We start from the raw sequence: 21,471 nt of genomic DNA, 5'->3' as shown, positions 1-21,471 counted from the left end.
TATGCTGAAAAACAAAAGGAAAACAAACGATAAGAAACTAACAAAGAGATTATCGTTGGAGATTTCGCTTAGAAGTTACAGTGTCGGAGTAGAGGGTACATTTATAAGTTACAACAAGATGTTTTTGTTTTTTCCGAGATGTAACTTCTATTCGTGTTGTAAAGACATGACTTTGGTCGCTTTTAACCTCTAAATATACGTTACAGTGGTGTAACCTATAAGAAATCTCGAAATCTACGTCTATACAGAAGTTACATGTTTCTAAAAGTTACAATAAAAGGTACGGGTTTAAGAGTGTATGCACTGCGCTGCACAAAAACGACCGTGGGAACTCGCCATCAGTAATTATTGTTCCGGTTCCCGCGTTACCACAGCGGGTGTACTGATGTTGACCGATGGAGGACAACAGGCAGAGTTGGAAGACAAGGGTGGTGTCAACGTTGTATACTACGACGATTTGAGGGGAAACTCCGCTGACAAACAGTCTGTTGAAAAATATATGATAGAAAACCTCAAGCAAGGCAGCCGCCGATGGGATTCGAACCCAATACCTCTCAGACTTCAGCATGACCTTTGGACGCATGCTGTATGACTAATGTATATACATATCACAAACATATAACATATCACAAACACGTGAACACTAGAAATCATTATCGAGAAACATATAATGTACCAGATATGGTGTAAGCACATTAAGTGCTTGCACATGGTGTAAGCACACATACATATGGTGGAACCACACCATCCACCGATCTCAACCAAGCTGAGATAATGTTTATCGATACTAATTTCTAGTGTTCATTGGTTTGCGATATGCCTACGCCATGGAATTTTGCTATTGAAGTGTGTCAACAATAAAAAATTTCTTCAGTTGTGAGTACGCAGCCTTCCCGTCAGGTTCTCTGTCCTTGTCTCTATGCTGCGTAAAACTAAAAAAAAAAAGGATGCTGTAAAGCATGCTGTATGAACACACGCGTTCAACAGTATGTCAACTAATATGTCAGTAAAACTGGGAAACATTCTCCTGAGCAAACGTGCCACAATGTTTCTCAAAGAACCCAGTTACGCTGCAACATGTATTTCCAGCGCGTTTCTAGCTACGCCAACACAGACTTCAACGTCACGTAGCGGTTCTTACATGCTTCAGAGCGACGTCTAGGCGAAACAAAGTGTCAATCACCACCGTTATCTGATACGAATTGCCACGGTATGTCTCTTTCGTTTCTGAACCGAGAAATCCCCCCCCCCCCCTTGAAACGCGCACGCCGAAGCCACTCCATAAATACCATAGGCTCTTCCCCTGGGAACCATACCGTGCCGCCGCCATGAAGACCTTGTGCCTTCTGCTGCTTGCAGTTTGGGGTAGGTTCCGTTAACTTTTTTTTTTATTCCGTGTTAGCGCCGAGAAGCAACTGTGGCTATGAGCGGCGTACAGATGTGGACAGACGGAGAGAGGACAGCAGGAAGGAGTGGGGGGACAGGAGGGTTAGTATGCGTCCTGGGCCGACTTCAGGGGGAACTGTGCAGACATTCGTCTGGAAAGTCTTCGGAAAACCCAGGGAAAACCTCAGACAGCACAGCCGGTGGTAGGATTGGTTCCGATCCCCACAATATATGAGTAATCAAAAACAGACCGCTATACCTTCCCACATGTTTGGTTTTGCCGTTTGTAGAAAGCGCTAGTAGGGATACAGCACTTGGTTAGTCACATGTAAGTCACAACGCGAGCGGTGCCGACATGCCGATTACGCGATCAAAAAGAAAAAAGTCTCGAACAATGCACACTTCCCCATGCAAATACATCAGCATCGCGAGACACCATGCCCATGTATCCACGTACAGTGTAATGTGGAATGATGTGTAGGAATGAAAAAAGATGCCAACATACCTGCAATCCAGTGTCTCATAAGTTCGCTTCGATTTTCTGGCAGCTACCATGGAGTACCAGTGCGCCATCCACAAGTTTCGTTCCGCCATTCCCATTGCTGCCCATTTCGTAAGCGTTATGGAACCCTATGTGACCTCCTTTTGATCACTGAAAATTACTCCCGTCATGGACAAATATATTCCTCTCATTCCTGTGCATATATTTGCAAGGACAAGCATGGGGCACTGCAGTATGCGTATGATTCGACCCTCTAGAACGTTCTCTTGGAAGCTTGGTGAGAGGGGTAGGAACTGGGAGAAGGAGTTTGTCGACAGCATCCTCTACCTCCGCAAAAACTTGACAGTGTAACGATAACGCCCATGCCCGCGTGCGTTCTGGATTTAATTTGGTCTCGTGCTGTTACAGTGTTAAACCCCCAGTACTTGTATGTTAGTGGCCTTGTCTTCTCTTCTTATAAATTTACTTATAAATTTGTTTGATAAGCGCCAGAAACGCGTACGTCACGGCTGGAAATACTGGACTGGGTACTCGCAGAGTCACCGGGCCGGGCCGCATAAAAATATGAAGGCCCGGGTCGGGCTGGGCCATTCGTCGATGCGCCCGGGCCGGGTCGGGCCCGGAAAAGTCGGCCCGTGCAGGGCTCTAGTCCACATCCCGTCTATACTTGAATTCCGGTATGCATTTCCGGTCAAACTCGACTTCAGGTTCTCCACTTCCGGTCTAACCTGACTTCCGGTTGTCCACCTCGAGTCAATGCTCCATTTCTGGTTTGACACTTTCAATTACTATATGTATGTCCATTGAATTAACCTTTAATTAGTCTCAATTACTTTCAATTACCCTTTAATTACCTTAGGTAACCGCAGGTTACATTACGTAATCTTGAATTCCTTGAATTACATTTAATTACGTTTACTTGACTTACCTACTCTCAATTCCCCTTTGATTGACGTTAATTAACATTAATTACATTTAATTACCTCTGGTATAACCTGCGGTTACCTTCGGTATTCTTTAATTTCATTTAATCTTTCTCTTAATTACAAGTTGAAAACAACAAAGTTAGGTGTTATTTTTCATGCCGCAAAATTGCACTAACATGTTCATCAGGTGTTTAACAATGAAGGGTACGTTTCCCAGCTACGACGTAGCAAAGACGTAGCTTTCGACGTAGCTAAAGCATAGGAGCTGTATCGCTGAACCTAGTTCCGTGCTCCAGCTCACCGAAATAGCGCCTTATAATGCCTTTCCAAGAATGCTCCAAGTGTTCAAAGTGCAAGGAGGCTTTCTTCTTGTTCGGCGTATCCACCGCGTTTATAAAACAAGCAAAACGACAGGCAATAAAATATATATTACCACATAAAATACAGATCCATTGCGTGTTGGTGTAAATTTTGCCGGTATGTAGCAGTGCTGAGGGCTCTTCATTGGTTTACACGTTGCACAAGGTCCTGAAGGGCATCGTGCACGAGCAGGGTGTTCTGCCACTGGTTCCACTGAGGCTGCGTGCATAGTGCGAATCGACGATCGGTTTTATGCAGAAGACCGTCGCACGAGGATCCCAGGGGAAGGTCAAAGAGAACAATCGTCTCCCAGGAGTAACGCTGTACAGTGGGAAGGTCGGCAAGAGTGGCAACGACGATGCCTTCTTCAGGAGACCACTCTTCGTGGTGCAACAAGCTGGCGATGGCAACGCCCCTGCAAAAGAAAATTACTGTCATTATGAAAGCCGTTAGTGCGGAAATTTTTTTAGCGTTCCCCAGTTCTGTTCCGAAATGTATTCACAGAAATACACTGTGCTCTCAAGGAGAAGCCGACATGCTGTGTTTGTCACGCTATCTGTGAATCTTCATGAACGAACGTTACTGACATGGAAGACACAGTTCCAGCCTGTACCTGCGCTTAAGCCATCGTGTGAGTTTGGCATGGGTTGATACCGAAGCAGTGAGCACAAGTGTTGCCCCTTGTCTCAAGTTCAGCAGAGCTGCTCCGCGCAGTTCCAGGAGTTGCGATTCACTCCGTGACATGAACTCCAGCAGATCTGCACAGTTATCATCGTGTCAGTGTTATCCGTCTACGCAAGATGTAACCCACCTGGATGTGTGCTGTTAATGCGTGAAGCGTTGGCTACTGCAGCGACAATGCCATCTCGCCGCAATATGCCCTTGAGGTCCCTCACTCGCTCGTCCTCAGCGGCCGCCAAGAGGTGTTCCAGAGCCGCCCAGTCACCTTCCAGTAGTACTGGCTCTGGCGAACATTCTTTGCTGTACGGTCGAGCTGCCCATGCTGCTCGCAATGGGAGCCTACATCGATATTGAATACGGTACAAGATAACGAAGTAGGGACTTGGTCGCTAAGCGAAATTAGGACTGAACACAGGTGGGTGCGTTTCTTTTCTTAATGACGCGCCTAAAGTAAAGGAAAAAAAGAAAAAGAGAGAAACATATTTAGCGCTTCAAAATGTCCCACCACTTCCTCCTCATCTGGATATCACATGTGGGTGACCAGAGCGAATTTATGCAAAACAAGTGTCCGGCGTACTTTCGTGGTGTTCTCAGCGTTCTCAAGCAGTTCTCGAGGTCATCCATGGTCCTGACTGCCGGAAGAGCATCCACTAGACACAGCAGTCTGGATGCGCAGCCCTCGAACGCTTCAACGACACGACGGTACTCATGTTCCGGTTGCAGGTACTGCTCGAACTTGCGGAGTACGAGCACGTCAACCTGGGAGACATAGCGTACTGCTTATTATGCCCATCTTTTCAGTGGCAGTAGATCGAACGTCTGAACAAAACATTGACTTTTCTATTTAGTAGTGACAGAGATACGCAATAGAGAGAACTGTGTCAGCTAACTATACACACGTATAATTCGCTAGCAAAAATTATTAAAATTGTCGCAAATGACATAGCATACGAATTATGATAGCTAGGTATTTTTACTCATGAGCTAATTTTCTAACAGACCCAGCAGGCCAGCGAAGTACCGCTGACTGGGGTGTTAAATGAAGGACGGCCTGTCGATGCCGAGGCTACCATTCTACGTTAGCTTAATTTAGCCTGCACAGCTTTTCTAGAGCTGGAAGCATATAGATACACTCTAAGAAAAAACTGTAGAATTTTCTATCAGTCTCGGTATAGAGCTGTATCGCAACCACATTTCTACTCAAACTAATTTTATCTTTTGGGTATAACTACAGAGTAGCAACTGTCGTTCTACGAGCTTGGGTAAGAGATTCTACCCTTTTTTTCTTTGAGCAAACGTGTGAGAGAGGAGCAAGAGAAAGGGACTTCGCCGCTTGTACCCGCGGAGGAGAAGGCGCGCGTGGATTGGCCCGAAATGGTAAAAGTACTGTCGTTCTAACAGCTTGAGTAGGAAATTCTACCGTTTCTTCTCAGAGTGTAGTCTCTAAAAGCTGAGAACAGAATGCAAAACGAATTTTTACTGATGATCTTTGCATCCTATCGATTCCGCAATATTAATTTTTGTTGACTGTGCCTGCGAGTGGGATAAATGCCTAGTGTACAACCATCTCAACTTCGTGTTCTAATTTCCTAATTTCAAGGTAAAAGCGTACTGAGCGGCATGTATTCTCAGTGTTGAGAACGGGTATCTTCCACATATTTAGACTTAGACACGTTAGACTTCTTACACATTGTCTCCAACCAATCCAATTATCTGTAGTCAGTTCACCAACAGTTTGAAGGTCTTGTTCTGATCTCATGATTTTGCGTTTTATGAAGGTGTTGTTCTCAGGTAAACCTGAGCTGTTTTGTTAATATACACTCCTACTTGATACCCTCTAGTAAATTCTCAAATAAATATAAATTAAATAAATTTTCTATATTGTACACATTCACACGGTGAGTGGTGAAGACCCAATAAAGCTACTGTTGTTGTTCACACGAAAACGTCGTGCCCGTACACATTTGTGTGCTAGAAGGAATATTTATATTTTAATTTTCCACTTCTCATTAGCACGTTTTGCAACTATATATCATGACAAGGAATTGTCATCTCAGGACAGGTGCGGTAGTACAGCCATACGATCTCTGCAAATAATTTTATTTTCACATTGTTGTCTTCCACTTCCTGGGTGCCATCAATACAAATCACATGTGCAAAAGTATCGTAAAGCTGAATCTCGTGGTACTTTGACAAGAAGTTTAATTTTATAAGTGGAGCCCGATGCTGAAGTGAACATTGAAAGGTGTGCAGAACAGAAGCCTCTCTCGCGCGCGCAGCAGGTTGCCTGCGCCCATAGTCCGTCATAAAAAAAAAAAAAGAAAATGAAAAAAAAAGAAGTTGGGGGGGAGTACCTCAGTGCTGCTTTAATGCTTATATGGTGAGAATGAGATGAGTGAGATACGAAACAGGCAACCGTGTTCGTGAAGTATGATTAACAAACCTTGATCAATCACCGAATGAAACCTTGTGCGTGACACCAGCATATTTTGCGAGAACCAAGAGTTTGATGTCTTGCACTCAAGTGTGAAAAAAAAAAGTTTCGTGTTTTGTTAGTTTTTGTTCTGAGGCGCGCAGCAGCCCCATAGACTACAAAGTGTACGTGCATCACCGACGGGGTGAGGAAGTACCAGCATCAGCACATAATCCAACGCGTATCTTATGGGTAGATCACTTACACATTACCACAGCCAGTGTGGAAGATTTCGCGCAACGCAAAACGTCAGTGAACGTACCTCGTGCGGCGTAATGGTTTGTTGCTTCAGAATGCTCAGCAGAGTTTCAGGTAGCATGAGCAGGACGCCTTGCTTTACCATTTGGTCTGCTTGTGCGATCCAGCTGACATTATCGGATAAGAGAATATCTAAGTGTTCCTTGTATGCATCGTCTTCTGCCTTCATGAGAAAGTAGATGTCATGTTTTATCAGTTTTCATGATAAGCTAGCTCACCTCGACTAGAACAAGGGCTAGTCGCGGTGCAGATTCTTTGAGAAGTCCAACCGTGAGACTTGTGCGGAGACTTTCAGAGCCAAAGGCCACTAGGCAGTCGCCACCGTAGCAGACCGCTTCCACAAGATCCCGTTCGTATTCTGGAGCGTAGTACAGGTCTTCGTCGCTGATTGTTGGCCGGTCCTCTGCAATATGGTTAGTCTCAAGAGACCGTTACAAAGAGGCGCAAGATATGACGAGCACAAACAGGTCATACTAAACAGGGTCGCCAAGAGACAATTCCATTATCTGTTCAAGAAAGGTGACCTGCATAAATCTGGCAAAAGGTAGAGCGTGGAGCCGTGACAGGTAAAAAAAACCGTTTTATTAACGACGCAGTCCAAACAGTGAATTCGTGAATGTCTAGAATGAAAACGTTTGAGATACATTGCGGCAACGACACTTGGCGGCACAGTCTGATGCCAGCATTGTCTAGCGCGATCGGTGGAGACCGGGGGAGGGGGGATTAAATGCCCAACCGCATCAGGCGTTTTCTGAGCTGCGCACCGCGGCAGGCCACAGCGTCGGAGAACGAGTAGATAAGACGGCGAGATTCCGTAGCGTATGAATTTGCGCGAAGAAGTGCCCAATCGCAGAGCAGCTTCAGGTTAGCATCCGGTTGCACCTGTTCTTCGGAATCTTGTAGATGTTAGCTTGCTGAATGGCTCGCGTGAAATGGTGTTCGGCCCATTCGGCATAAGATCGTTGCGAATGTTAAAAACGGAATCCTTGCGTGAGCGGTCGTAGTTCAGCATATAAAACACAAGGGGATAGTGCGGAACAGGTTGTGAATATATCAGCTGATGCAATGGTACGTTAGCAACGTGTCGTTGGGGCAGTGGTTCATATCGCAAGCAGGGGGGGGGGGAGGTCCAAAAAGTTGGGATCAGTACTACAGTTATGTTTTAACTGCTTCGTGTGTCCCTGCCGGCATGTGTCTATCGCTGAAAGAACAGAGCCCCCTCCGCCTTGTAGAAGGTGCACAATAGAAAATGTTAGGGGGTGTAGGGGGGTCTGGACAAATCACTGGTTCGGGTGCTTTGTGAAGTTCGACAGCGGAACGACATTCACAACGAACGGCACCGTGCGTGCCCATTGCTGCATCATCTTATCCATATAAAAGTGTTATAAGAAACACTTGCATGCGGTTAGCTTTGGGTGTTTGCCGACAGCCTAACCTGACGGAACTGACCTAACTAACATAACATCGCGCACATTGCCACGAGCTTCCTCCCCGCCCCGCAGCGCACCTCTACTGCCGCTCTGGTAGCGGTGCTGTTGCCGTAGTTGAGCCGTTGAGCCACCGTATGTGTAGGAGGCACGCATAACTGATGCTTTTCGGTTAATGTCAGGTGCCGTAGCAGCCACAAAGGAGCGTTTGGAGGCTAAGGGACAACCTTCGACACATCCCCATCGGTAACACAAAGCACATATACTGTAAAAGACGTCCCACTCACCCGATTCGTCGACAGACAGGGATTCACATGTGAAGAGGACTTTCGAGAATGCCGTCCAAACTCCCACAGTGGGATCCCCCATGCCCGCCATGACTGCGCAGCAGCTGCTTTCTTCGTCGTTACTTGCGGCTGTCTGCTGTACACATTTACGTCGTTTTATATCATGTGCAGCGATTGCTTTGTCTTCTTCTTTGTGGGACGCTAGACGTAACTGATCACTCAATACTCTTTCTGGTCAGGAAACTCGCGCGAGAACTTCAGTTCGGCGGCCGAGCGGAGAGTGGTGGCGCGGCGATCGTTCAGGGGGAGACTTTTGTGTCTGCCGGTGCCTGCGCGTATGGCTTGCAGAGTGTTTCTATGAGTGTTTGGAAGTGTACACTCTTGCTTTCTTTGTGCTTGCGTTTTGAGTGCGTAAGCAGAGGTTCTTTTTTAAGCATCCTTGACGTTTATTGCGATCTTTGCACTCTGTTCGTATGTAAGAATGATCTGCACATATAAAGGAGACATCGCCTGATTCGAACGCGCAACATTTCATGAAGATTATATGTTCTTCATGGAAGGGGAGCCTTAACTTGACGAGGACTGAATGAAAGTACTTTTTCTTTGTGTAAAAAATAGAGATGACTTGGTCTACAGAAACATTCGCTAATAGCCTTATTGTAGATGTACTGCGATGAGCGTGGCTTATTGAGCCTTCAAGTTGTTCACTGTGTGATATGAGTAGCATCAGACACTAAGAACCGTAAAATTTTCAAATATACGTCATTCAACATGATATTTATACAATAACTCGTCTTGGGGTACAACTTGGGGGGAAAGATGTAATGCCAAGTCGGCTTAGTAAACGAAGTCCGCTCATACCTAGTTTTTGTTGCACCGGAAGCAGGCAGAGGGAGGGGTGCTGTTTTTCTCTTTTCATCTATTCATTTTTCCTTTCTTTTTCTTTCTGTAATGCTCCTGCAAGGCGTCAAAAGCTTCTGCGGACCATAAACTGCGACTCTAGAGCCCATTCATGGCCGTGTATAGTGCTAAAAATATACAGTTTCCTTGTTTTTATATTGAATTTGAAGAGAAAGGCTAACACAAGAGATTTTGTCTCCATCCCCCTGCTTATCTCTTTCCATTTTTATTTATTTATTTTATTTTATCATTATTATTATTTTTTGTTACCAGATACCACCGTGTTGTTCTCGTAAACGTAGTTTTTGGGCAATCCCAAAATTTCCTTCTGTCCTCCCAAGTAAAACTCCATTCCATATTTTAAATAGTTTGCTCAGTGAAATGTCCTGGAACTGATCTGACTCGTATGCGGAGGCTATCTTCAACGCGATGATAGTGTAGCGTTTGAGTTTGACATCTGAATCTTGTCAGCCAAATTTTATACGTAGTTGGAAAGCGCTATCAGGCCACACCTCAGCAAGAGCAAATTCTATCGTGCTAATTTAATCACCCGGCTTGAATCCTGTTGGAATCGGCAAAGGAACATATCATTTCCTCCGTACAGTGTATTCGTCCAAACTACATTCAGGAGGCACCAATCACTGTACCTGCTCGTTTTGTTGTGATCTCTCACAACGAGTTTTCACATCATCTCTTCCCAAAGTGTGTAAAAATTGCTATCTACGATACGTTAAACCTTGTGCATGGCACTGCACCACATCAAAAAACAATATAAGCTATTTCCTCGCCGAAAACGATCGAGGCATACTATTTATAGCATGTGTATCCCTCGGCTCTCATACCGCCAGATATCATTTTAGACGATTAAAATACAGGATTTCTATACGTACTTCTTCTGAAGTCTTATCTGTCTGCGCTGAAATAGAATCACCTCGTCATTTTATCTCTGTTCAAGTTACAACAAACTCCCAAGCAGCGCAATGTACTGAAAGCCGAGTGCAATAGGGGTGGACGGGTAGGTGGAAGGCCTTGAACGAACTGGTGAAACTAAAGAACATTGATAAGACACATACCGTCCACCCCTATTGCACTCGACTTTCGGTACATTGTGCTGCTTGGGCTGCTACGAGGAAAACAAGAAAATCACGCGTTTGGAAAGTTTCGCCCTCACGCAATAACTACGGAAAGCGTCATTAGCTTACAATATATCACTGGATTGAGTGACTGTGCAACAAAATGCAATAATATGTTTCTCAACCACGATTGAGAGCCCCGAGTGAGAGCAAAAGTAAAATTTTCCGTGTCAAAGAAAGACAACAACGAAAGCTGCAATATACGCAGCAAATCTGTAAACTTACGTTCACTGAACTGAAATGTGCTGGCTCAAATCATGAATCGTTTCGAGAATTAATTATTTCTGCTATGAACACGAAATGAACTTTAAAAAGTAGCTCATCAAATATTCCCTGAAAGCACGCAGTGCTGCGGAAACGTCGTCTGCTCCACGAGGGTGTCTCCCCCTGAGCGATGCGATCGCCCCAAGCGGGAGCAATTGTCCCTAAGTGACCTAGTCTATTGTATTCGAGCGGAGTTTCCTGACCAGAAAGAGTATTGCAGGACCGTGCTGATACCTAAGTGCAATGTAGGCTACACGACAAAGCCATTCCCGCAAATGCTAAAAAACCTTTCCTTCTTTTTTCTTTCTTCTATCTAAATCTTTATTTCTTTCATTGCAGGCGAAGACTGATTATTGATTATTCATATGGTAATGGCATCTCGTCCTGGCTACAGTGGTGACACTATGACGCGGAGGCGCCAACAATGGCAATCCAGAAGCGTCGCACCATTGATTGAAATCAACGAATGAATGACCTTTATCTTTAAATCGACGCACATGAACGTCTATTTAAATGAACGAAAGATTTCGATTCATGAATTCGCAGCCAAAGATGTATGTAATTTGTGCAAAAAAACGATGACGGACCGTTCTGCCAAACGGCCACGCCGATCCTCTGCTCTGTAGATTGCTGTATATATGCGTAAGGTTGATTGCTAAGAACCTTTCATTAGATCCGTAGCTTTCCCCGTACTCCAGTGACACACGAGGACGGACGTGGTTGGAGTACATCAGGACCTGCCAGAATCAATGGTAGTGTTCCGGCGCTCGCGCAGCGCAACAGATTGGCTTATCGATCTCAAAACCCCAATTGACTACGAGCATACTCTACGCCCCATAACATTTGCGGTATTCCTTGACGGCAAGCGTGCGTTTGACACCGTATTCCACGCCCATATCTGTGCCGCCTGTTCGACAAAACTAACAGAACAGAGCATGGTGCGAGAAGGAAGCGTATGATGATGCTAGGTGTTCCGCAGGGAAGTGTTCTCAGCCCCGGGTGCTATTTATTACAGTGTTAGGTGACCTTCCGAAGCCCCTTTCCCAGAAATGTCCACATTTCTACGTATGCAGATGATGTTTGCATATAGGCGTCGGGCAAAGCCACACCGCTAATACAGCAGTGCCGTAATTTCCCCAGAAATCGACCACTGGGGGTTAAGGTCTATGGGTATATGCATGGTAGTCGCGCTGTATTTTGCGATCTCCGAACTTTCAGGGGGGTGGGGTTCGAAAAAAAAAAAAAGCCTCGGGGGTGCCTCGGACTGTGGTTCACTGTCATTGACGACTTCAGATGGTATGCTGAATCGCGTAACACATGTAGGGAAGAAAGCGGAGGTGATGGTTTCGCTGGTTATATCCTTGATGAGAGTAGCCGCCGCCCAGCGGGTGTAACGGGCGACGCGGGTGAAAATGTATTTGTACCCATGGGACGGTGAAAGCGGTACACGAGTATCAGGGTGAACCTTTATCGCACCTTTATGTGCGACGTATCGAGGTGCCTTTTTCGAAACGTTGACTAGGTGGCAGAAACGGTGACAGAGGCGTCATGGTATGCCGAGTCACCTTGGCATGTTGCCAAGCGAGGCACGACTGAGTCTATTGGCGAACGTCCTTGTTGCCAGATGTAGCAGGCTGAGATGAGCGCCTGGGTTGAGCGAACTCCGAGATGGGACCGTGAATGAAAAGGGTCGAAGACTGCTCTGCGTAGTGCCAGGGGAACGACAAGGCGCGGAGTGCCACAGAGAACTGAGGTGGCAGCATTGGGATAGCTGCCGTCTGCAAGGGCGAGGGATGAAATGGACGTTCTGAGGTGCTGGAGGGAACTAGTCGGTGGCTTGCAAACGGACAAGGGCATCGAGGTCCAGGTTGGGCGCATCGTTGATGGATGACACCCAACTGATAGTGTCAGCGGGATGTTGTCTGGTCCCTTGACGTAACGAATGTCAGTCGTGAATTCGGCAAGCAACGAAAGATCATGAATCTGACGGGGAGGGTAGCGCTGACTGTCAGAGGATGACGGCCTTCTGCTGGGACCATGTGGAGTGCTGAGAAGCAGTCGCAGGATGACGGGCGGGCAGTGACGATACTGAGCACGTGCTCGAACTCCTAACAGGCAATTATCATAATTTCCGGGGTCAGACGTCGCGCACTAAAGTGTACAGTGGGCTCACAGGTGACGATGTGGTGTTGCACAGGGTGGTTGACCGGAAGAGTCCACTCACACGGACGAGTCAGTGATGGGAAGTCCTTCAAATTGTTGCCGAATTTCGACTGGATAGGGGGTAGGCTTGTGCTAGCCAATGACGGAGGCGTCGTTGCAATGCCCGATACTGCTAGGTGAGTTGTCTGATCGGAAAGACGCTGACTGTGCACATCGACAGAGAGGGAGTACCTGTGCTGGAAATCAGATTCTAAGATGGGGTGGGAGACCGAGACCCACAGGAAAAAGCGGCGAAGTCCGAGGTTTAGCGTAAGACAGCGTTCTGCATAGACAGGAATGGAAGAGTTGTAGACTAGAATGGAAGAGTTGGTGTGACGATGTCAAAATAGGACAACTGGTAGTGGCCCGTCGCGTGTGCTAATTGAATGAATGAATGAATGAATGAATTTTATTTACACTTTAAGTCGTGGTGGGAGCCGTGAAAAAAAGTCGCAGTAACGACTGTAATTGTAGACTCGTGCGCGAGTTCGTATTTGGGGATTGGTTTGCCGGATTTGGCGAGGTACCTTGAGTCTCCGAAAAGCGAAGACGAAGACGAAAAATGAATGTGAAGGAAGAAGCTCGTCGAGCGACACGTGGAAGAGGCGGACGTGTTAAAACGCGGCGTCTCGTGCGCTCCGGGCGTGTAGTAGTTCGAAGCAAAAAGTGAACCAGACCTGTCTGGTACCTACCGGTTGCATTCTGCAGCGCTTGGCCGACCTTCGACGCTACCTCGCCTGGCGAACTGGTGACTGTCGCAGGACAGATTTTCTATACTGACTTCTACGGCACGCCCTCCACTTGGGCTGGGTCACGGCACTTCCACCACTGACTGGACTTCTCGGATCCGGCTGTGATACAGGTACCTGACTTGCAAGATCCGGAGTCTCAGTTGTCTCGCGACGTATTAATATTCAAGATCGGGAATAGGGGTTCTGCCGCTACGGGAGCGGGACAAGCGTCTTCGGCTTCGCCGTGGACTCCGGGTGCGACTTGGAGTGGAGGCCAGGGTAGCTGCAACCAGCTGGGAAAGTCTGCTGATGTCTTCTCGTAGCTCAGGCTAGTCGTTTGTTGTGGAAGCTGAAGATCGGATGGTAGTCCGTTGGGCTTCGTGAACGAAGGAACTGCGCATATGGGGGGTAGCACCACTTACATACTTTTGTCAGCGTGCGACGCTAGCTCTAGTAAACAATTCAAAGCCGATGCAAGGATCATCTGGACACTTGAGGGGAGGCGCTGTAGGGAGAGTCCCTTCAGCACAGCCGTGTCGGATGCCGGCATGCAATCACCGAGGAGGGCTTGCATTTGACACAACAGCATTTATATCTCTTTCAATATAATAGAGCGGAAATGAGACTCTCTTGATCCGCAAGGTACCTACATACATATCGCCCACGCGCCACTGCACGCTGCCTTCCCAAGCACCAAGCACAGCGGCTTGCAGGCAGCGAAACACAGCCTGTAAAACACAGAGCGTACTTCCTCACTCTCCACCAATTAGCTGCGTCCTTTTCCTCGCTGCGCTGTGCTCTTTCAGTACGCGGATTTGAAGGGAGACCAGAGCATAGCGCATGTCTAAAGAACCTCAGGTGGTCCAAATTATCTGCATTCCTACCCTGTGGCATGTGCAACATGTCACCACACTGCGCAGACAAACCTCACGCCTGACATCACAGTCCCAGAGTACCATTTGTGCTCTTTATAGTAAATCTAAACACGCCTTCGAACCTCGAGAACACATAGAGCAGCGGCGTGATGGGACCGGGTCTGAGCATGGAAACAGTCGAGTACGGGTTGGGCCCGGGTCGGCGGAGTCGGGCCGGGCCCGGGCTGGAAATCTATAGAAGACGTCGGGTCGGGTGCGGGCCGTAGCAGCCGGGCCGGGCACCGGCCTGAAAATTAGGCCCGTGCAGTGCGCTAGCTCCTGCTCCTTCTTCATCGCTTACTTTCGATTTGCTCCTCGCGTTGTACTTTCTGCGTTGATGGCAGCATGCCAAAACCTCTTCCTCTGTTCTGGCGGCAATGAGAACTGGATTTGTCATCTGTCCCGTCAGTAAGCGAGGTGACGATACGGGACTACTATGTCGGAAAATCAGGTTCATCCAGGCAGTTGCAGAAGTCATATAACTTCGCCGCAGAGTCATATACGTGGATTGCAGTACCATCAGACGAATACCGCAGACATCAGGTAAGAACACTCAAGGGCCAATCGTGTGTACTGTGCAATAAGTTGTACGCGTTTGTGGAAGGACCGGCGGACGATACATGTGCGGTTAAGAAGGGTCAGTCGGAAGGGTAAATGTGTCACGCCCGCTACTTCAGCACAGCATATGCATCAAAAGAGTGTAGAGCAATTGCTGCAGGCCAGGTTTATCGTGAATTTGTAGAATTAGATATTCCCAAGGACACCACACCCAACGTAATGACAATGTGATGAACTGTGACCAGTGATTTACCGCTGTGCGCGCAAGCATGCACAGCGCTGATAAGCGTAATTTCGAAAATTAACAATCTCAACGAAGTGCTCTCAGAAATGTGATATTGTGGTTGAACAAGTGCCACTCAAGCTTGTTGAACCAAACAAAACTAATTTCCTAGGTCTGGCAAGGTATACGTTCATGGCATGTGCCAAAGCAAGAATAGACAGTTTTAGGAAGCCGTTGATAACGTGGCTTGCGTCGAACCGTATCAACCGGAACCAATCATTGAACAAGATTCTGAATCGCACACGACTGCGATTGGCTCCGATAGGCACGATAACCTTATCAACGCTGTGCTAAAACTGCCTAATAGTCGACCTTATGTCACATGTCTTGTGCTGTGCCCAAGTACTGGGTCGGTGGCAGACTCATGGTGCCAGTGCACTGTCGGTGTTGCTGGAGCATGCAGTCACGCCATGGCCCTACTTCGCACAGTGTCCCTCCTGAAAAAGCATGGGTTTGACGAGTCTCCACTTGAACTGCCGGTGTTGCAGGGGCATGCAGTCACTGCATGGCCCTACTTCGCACGGTGTCCCTCCTGAAAAAGCATGGGTTTGACGGGTCTCCACTTGAACTGGCGTGCACAGAGCTCCCACAGCCTTGACGCCGTCCAAGGCAAGCTGCCATGAGAGCAGCAAGTATTCAAGACATCGATTGGAGGAAGCCCCGAGAAGGAGGAAAGGAAACTCCCACACGTGCTCGTCTCTTTGATCCACGAAGGCAGGATGACAGCGAGGAGAGCATGAACAGTGACGTCAAAAGCCTGGCTGAATCTTTTGTAAGGAAAGGCCACCCATTTGCTATTGTGCTTCAAGAGGGATCAAAGCTGCCGTTCAGTGAAACAAAATTTGGTGAAGCCCCGCAGGGTTCACCTGGCACATATCAGCAGTCTCGCAGGCTTGCACAACTAGAAGTATGACGATCCACAGAATATTGGAATAGTTGCAGAATTGGGTGACCCAGGAGTGCCCAGAAGGATCAGTCAGTTTGAATATTCTGTCACTGAGTATCGACTACCACCAGTTCTCGACAAGTGCCAGGCAGACATCTTGAAGGTAAAAGAGCTTTGGGAATACTTCTTAATATCTATGCCACCAGGAGAGAAGCCCTTCTCACCGTATAAAGTACATTTTTTGAGCCTTGGTATTAGTGTAGCACTTACAAAAACTTGATATGCAAAGCAGATGCCTGATATGCAATCCACACATGATCATTGCTATATTTTTGGCCACGAAGCTAAGCTGTGAAACATATGTCACGTAATACTTGGTACGTTCTGTTTCATCCTTTGGTAACCATATCCATACGCAACATGCATGTGTACCGTTACTGGTAGTGGCACGCGATTGAATTTATCTTTTTGACTTTTAGGAAATTGTTCTCACAAGCGAGGGTGCTAGAGCTCTTGAACGGAACACCCGTCAGCAGGCGAGCAGTAAAAGATGGGTCTCTGCAGGGAGGTTGCGGCTTACTGTATCACAATTTGGCTATGTTCTGCACCGTGCTCAGTGAACTGAAAAAAGACTGAACAACTTAACTGCTCAACGTGGCCTGTCTAAAGTACGAGCTGTAGCATATGGAAGAAAACACGAGGATGTTGCCGCACAGTGCTACGAAGGTGTAATGAGACGACTTAGGCATGATGTCGCACTATCTTGTGGCGTATAGCGTAAGGTGTGGTGTAGCTTATCCACCACGCATTGTGGTGGATAAGCTGCCCTTGACTGGGTGCTTCACCAGATAGATTCGTGCACGACCCCACAGAGGCTAAACCTAATGGTGTGCTTGAGATCAGGTGCCCGTATACGCTGAAGGACAGCGAGCCTTCTTTTGCAAAGAACAACATACCATATTTGACTGTTGACGACCAAGGACACCCAAACCTGAAGAGAAACCACAGCTACTATTATCAGGTGCTGGGGCAAATGGCACTGACTTGTTCCCTAGTCTCGGGGTTTTTACATTAGGCACTGACTGGCTGTGAATGGGGAGATTTTGTTGTTTGGTCACAAAAGTAGCTGGCAGTTGAACGAATACACTTCGACTCAGAAGGCTGGATGTCTACAAAGGGGGCACTTAATTCGTTTTACTTCAGAATTTTGCTGCCCTACTTGGGATCACAAACCCAAAAAGCACAATAGACCATCTCGGCCTCGTGTGCAACGCAGGGAAACATCCCACATCATCCATAAATCTATGTTGTTGTTGTTGTCGTGTGCAATGACTACAATGTGATCAATACATGATCAAATGACCTTTAGTACAAATAGTTCCCTTTTTAGATATATATTTATAGTGCACTCTTCTAGGACATATCTGTCCAATGTGATATTTTGTGCCAGCGCCTATATTTTCCATGTGACTGTGTACATCCTTGGCCTCATGCACAATGACATTGATACTATGACCTTTAGTGCGAAAATTTGCCTTTTTTAGATATATATGTACATTTATAGTGCAATCTTCTAGGACACATCTGTCCAACGTGACATTTTGTGCCTGTGTTGTTCTTAGATGCCTATGCGTGCTGTTAACGGTATCTCTCGTAAAAGCTTTGATGAAAAAGCTGATGTTGCTGCTTTGACAACACTTTATGGTCCTGCTTACAGTTAGCAGATACTGTTCATAGTTAGAAACCTTGTACATATTGTGCAATATTTTAGATGTTTTTATTTGCTGGACATATCTGCCCAAGGTGATATTCTGTGTGTCTACTGTTTTTGAATGTGACTGTCATCGCACGTCCTCACCTTCAAGTGCAATGACTTTACGGAATGGGATATGACACAAGATCTACTCTAACCAACTAAGACAACTGTATTCTCATGTACTGAACGATCCCTCTCCCACACAAACGAGTTAGCTTCCACAGCTTATCGCCTGTACTGCTCCAAGCCTCGTTAAGTTAAACACTGCTCCACACTGCACATCCCGGAAATGCTACTCTAACGGCACTTTCAGACGGTAATGAGAGAGAAGGTTTGGGAAACGACCGTACAGGTATACCCAGGTGAGGGGTTTCCAAGGATTCTCTCTCATTACCTTCTACAAGTGCCGCTAGAGTGGCATTTCCGGAATGCGCAATATGGAGGCGTGTTGGTTAACTTTGCTTGGAGCAATACATTCCAGCTCCATGCAAAGGTTGCCCCAGGTTTGTGACAATGTTGTTACACAATAAAAAAGTACCATAAGTCGACCCAACAGTCCCCTTGTCGCAATAAAAATGCACAAGAAGCACATAGAAAAGAGTGTCCTTGCACAGCGTACTCTATAGTTTATAGTCACCGCATGTGGCGCAGCAGTGTTGTGGAAGGCCCGTTGAAAGGCTGTCGCTCAACGGCGGCGGAACACCCCCATTTTCCTGCTGGTTCGACAACTGCGCATTCTTGTGACCAGGGCCGGCGATAGGGGGGGGGGGGGAGTAAGGTGACCGCCTTAGGCCCCGCGCTTGCATAGGCCCCTTGCACGCAGCCTTCAACCATGGATTTCCTTTTTTTTAATATCAAGTATGCACTTAATCGTGTGAAACAGGACCCGCGATGTGCCTTTGCCTCAGGCCCCGCACACCCCTAGCACCGGCCCTGCTTGTGCCTAATAGCTTACAACGAGAGCTCTTTGCACTCGGCGGCGACGAATTTTTACAGCGGTGGCGGACCCACGCTTCGCTTTTGGTGCATGGGGGCTCCGTATCTGTCCAAGGTGTCCCTCCATGAACAGTGCCTCTCTTTCATTTCCCATCACTCGTCTCATGCTCCATCGAGTGTAAATAGTGCATATCTCACCCCTCCCCACTCACCTCTCGTTTCATGAAGCGTAGCAATGCATACATCGCTCCTCATAGCTCATAGATTGTAAACATTGTTCTCAAGACGCTGACCATGTCCTGGCCGTTCCACGCCGTATTAAATTTTCCTAACACTCTAGTTGCTGTCTTCAACCACGTCCCTCAATACTCTTTCTGGTCAGGAAACTCCCGCGAAAAGTTCGCTTAGGGCGCCCCGACGACACGTGGCGGCGCATCGTCGCTCGGGAGGAGGTGGTGGTGGTGGTGATGTTGAAAGGGCTCGGCGCTCGGGAGGAGACTTTCGTGTCCGCCGCTGCCTGCGCGTATCGATTGCATGTGTTGCTGCGGGTGTTTGGAAGTGAGAACTTTTTCTTTTTTGGTGCTTGCGTTTTGCGTGCGTAAACAGAGGTCCATATTTTAAAATATATCCTTGAAATTTACTGCAATCTTTGCAATCTGTTCGTGTGTAAGAATGATCTACACAGATGAAGGAGACTGATACGAGCACGCAGCCTTTTGGAGCATGCAGCATTCCTCGGAGCCTTAACTTTACCAGAGGTGAATGAAAGTATTTTTTTCTTTGTCTACAAAACAGCGATGACTTGGTATACGGGAATAAATACAAACCATTCGCTAATAGCCTTATTGGAGGTGTACTGCGATGAGCGTGATTTGTGGAGCATCAAAAGAACCGTAAAATTTTCAAGTGATAGGTCTTTCAACATGATGTCAATACAATAACATTTCTTATGGTACAACTTGCGAGGAAAGATGCAGCAGTAAACGAAGTTAGCTAATACCCGTTTACTCGTTTACGCACCCGTTTACATACCGGCTTATATATTCGTTTTTGCTGAATCGGAAGCAGGGAGGGATGATGTTTTCACTTTTTACCTTTTCATTTTTCTTTTTCTTTTCTGATCTGCAATACGTGAAATTTTTCTGCGGCCTATACACTACAGACTCTAGAGCTCGTTCATGGCCGTGTATAGTGCTACAAAATATTGTTTCTTTGGCTTCATCATTACTTTCAAGCGAAAGACTGACTCATTAAATTTTCTGCATTTCTCCTTACTTATCTCTTTCCGGTTATTATATTTATTTGTCACCAGATACTGCAACGTTTTTCTTGTAAATGTAGTTCTTGGCCAGTCCTAAAATTTATTTCCGAGCTACCCAAGCAGCAAAATGTACTGAAAGTCGAGTGCAATAGGGGTGGACGGGTAGGTGAAAGGCCTTGAACAGATTCGTGAAACTACAGAACACCGATAAGACACATACCATCCACCCCTACTGCACTCGACTTTCAGTACATTGTGCTGCTTGGGTATGAGAACAGTGGCCGCTCCCACATAAAACTTCATTCTGTAGCAGCACACGCCGCTACAATTTTATCATTTTAAATAGTTTGTTCATTGGAACGTCCTGGATATGACTGATACGCCGAGGCTATCTCCAACGCGATGAATTTGACACCTGAATCTCGTCCGCCAATTTCTATAGCTGAAAAGTGCTATTAGGGCCACACTTCAGTAAGCGGAAATTCTATCCTGTTAATTTAGTAACTCGGCTTAAATCATGTTGGAATCTCCTTATTACAACTGGTTGGTCAGTCAGTCCAAGCCGCAAAAATAGTAGGAATACTTGAAGGGTTCTTCAGAAATATTATCATGGGATGATCATGTGCATTATGTTTAAAGGGAACGCATGAGAGCCATTGCTATCTTAAGTCGATACATCTTCCCAAAGTGTGTAAAGATATCTACAATACGTTAATAGTGTAATATAGATCAGTCATTGTCAACCACATCGAAAAACAACATAAGTTTATTTCTTCACCGAAAACGATCGAGCCACGCGATTTATAGCATGTGTATCCCCCGTCTCTCATACCACCAGAGACGACTTTCAGATGATCATGATTACAACGCAGGATTTCTATAAGTACTTCTTCTGAAGTCTTATGTCTTCTCTGAAATAGAATCACCTCGTAATTTTATCTCTGCTCAGATTGCAACAAACTGCATGCTACGAGGAAACCACGCGTTTGGAAAGTTCCGCCCCCACGAAATAACTACCGAAAGCGGCATTACTTTATAACACACCACTATAGTTTGTGTGATTGTGTAACAGAATGAATTAATATGTTTTTCAACCTTCATTGAGAGATATCAGTGAGAGTAAAATCAACATTTTCCGTGCCAGAAAAAGACAACAACGAAAGTTGCAATCTACGCGGAAAATCTGCAAACTTACGCTAACTGAACTAAAATGTGCGGGCTGAACTCATGAACCTATTCGATAATTATTTCTGCTCTAAACCCGAAATGAACTTTAAAAAGTAGCTGATCAAATCTTCCCTAAAAATACGCAGCGCTATGGAAACGTCGTCTGCTCCACGAGGGCTC

The 21,471-nt window shown here is 46.4% G+C and overlaps 1 protein-coding gene across 1 annotated transcript; it reads right to left on the bottom strand.

The window, feature by feature from the left end:
- Positions 1-3,223: 3,223 nt before the first annotated feature.
- LOC135383395 (uncharacterized) lies at positions 3,224-19,123 on the bottom strand. Its single transcript, XM_064612869.1, has 8 exons — positions 19,076-19,123; positions 8,301-8,433; positions 6,805-6,989; positions 6,591-6,749; positions 4,433-4,614; positions 3,986-4,194; positions 3,788-3,932; positions 3,224-3,589 (listed from the first exon to the last, which is right to left on the bottom strand). Exons 1-8 carry the CDS (start codon positions 19,106-19,108, stop codon positions 3,316-3,318), a joined length of 1,320 nt encoding a protein of 439 aa, XP_064468939.1. The 5' UTR covers positions 19,109-19,123; the 3' UTR covers positions 3,224-3,315.
- Between the last annotated feature and the right edge of the window lie 2,348 nt (positions 19,124-21,471).

Source organism: Ornithodoros turicata, chromosome 2 (assembly GCF_037126465.1).
Source record: "Ornithodoros turicata isolate Travis chromosome 2, ASM3712646v1, whole genome shotgun sequence".
Lineage (NCBI taxonomy): Eukaryota > Metazoa > Arthropoda > Arachnida > Ixodida > Argasidae > Ornithodoros > Ornithodoros turicata.
Note: the sequence above shows the minus strand (reverse complement) of the source record. Positions and strands in the feature narration are given on the sequence as shown.

Excerpts from the sequence above, each read along its gene's own strand:
- LOC135383395 (XM_064612869.1), bottom strand. The coding sequence starts at position 19,108 with ATGTATGCATTGCTACGCTTCATGAAACGAGAG. Across the intron at positions 6,750-6,804 it reads TAGCCCTTGTTCTAGTCGAG|GCAGAAGACGATGCATACAA; the intron begins GTGAGCTAGCTT and ends TTTCTCATGAAG. Across the intron at positions 4,195-4,432 it reads ACGCTGAGAACACCACGAAA|GCTCCCATTGCGAGCAGCAT; the intron begins GTACGCCGGACA and ends ATATCGATGTAG.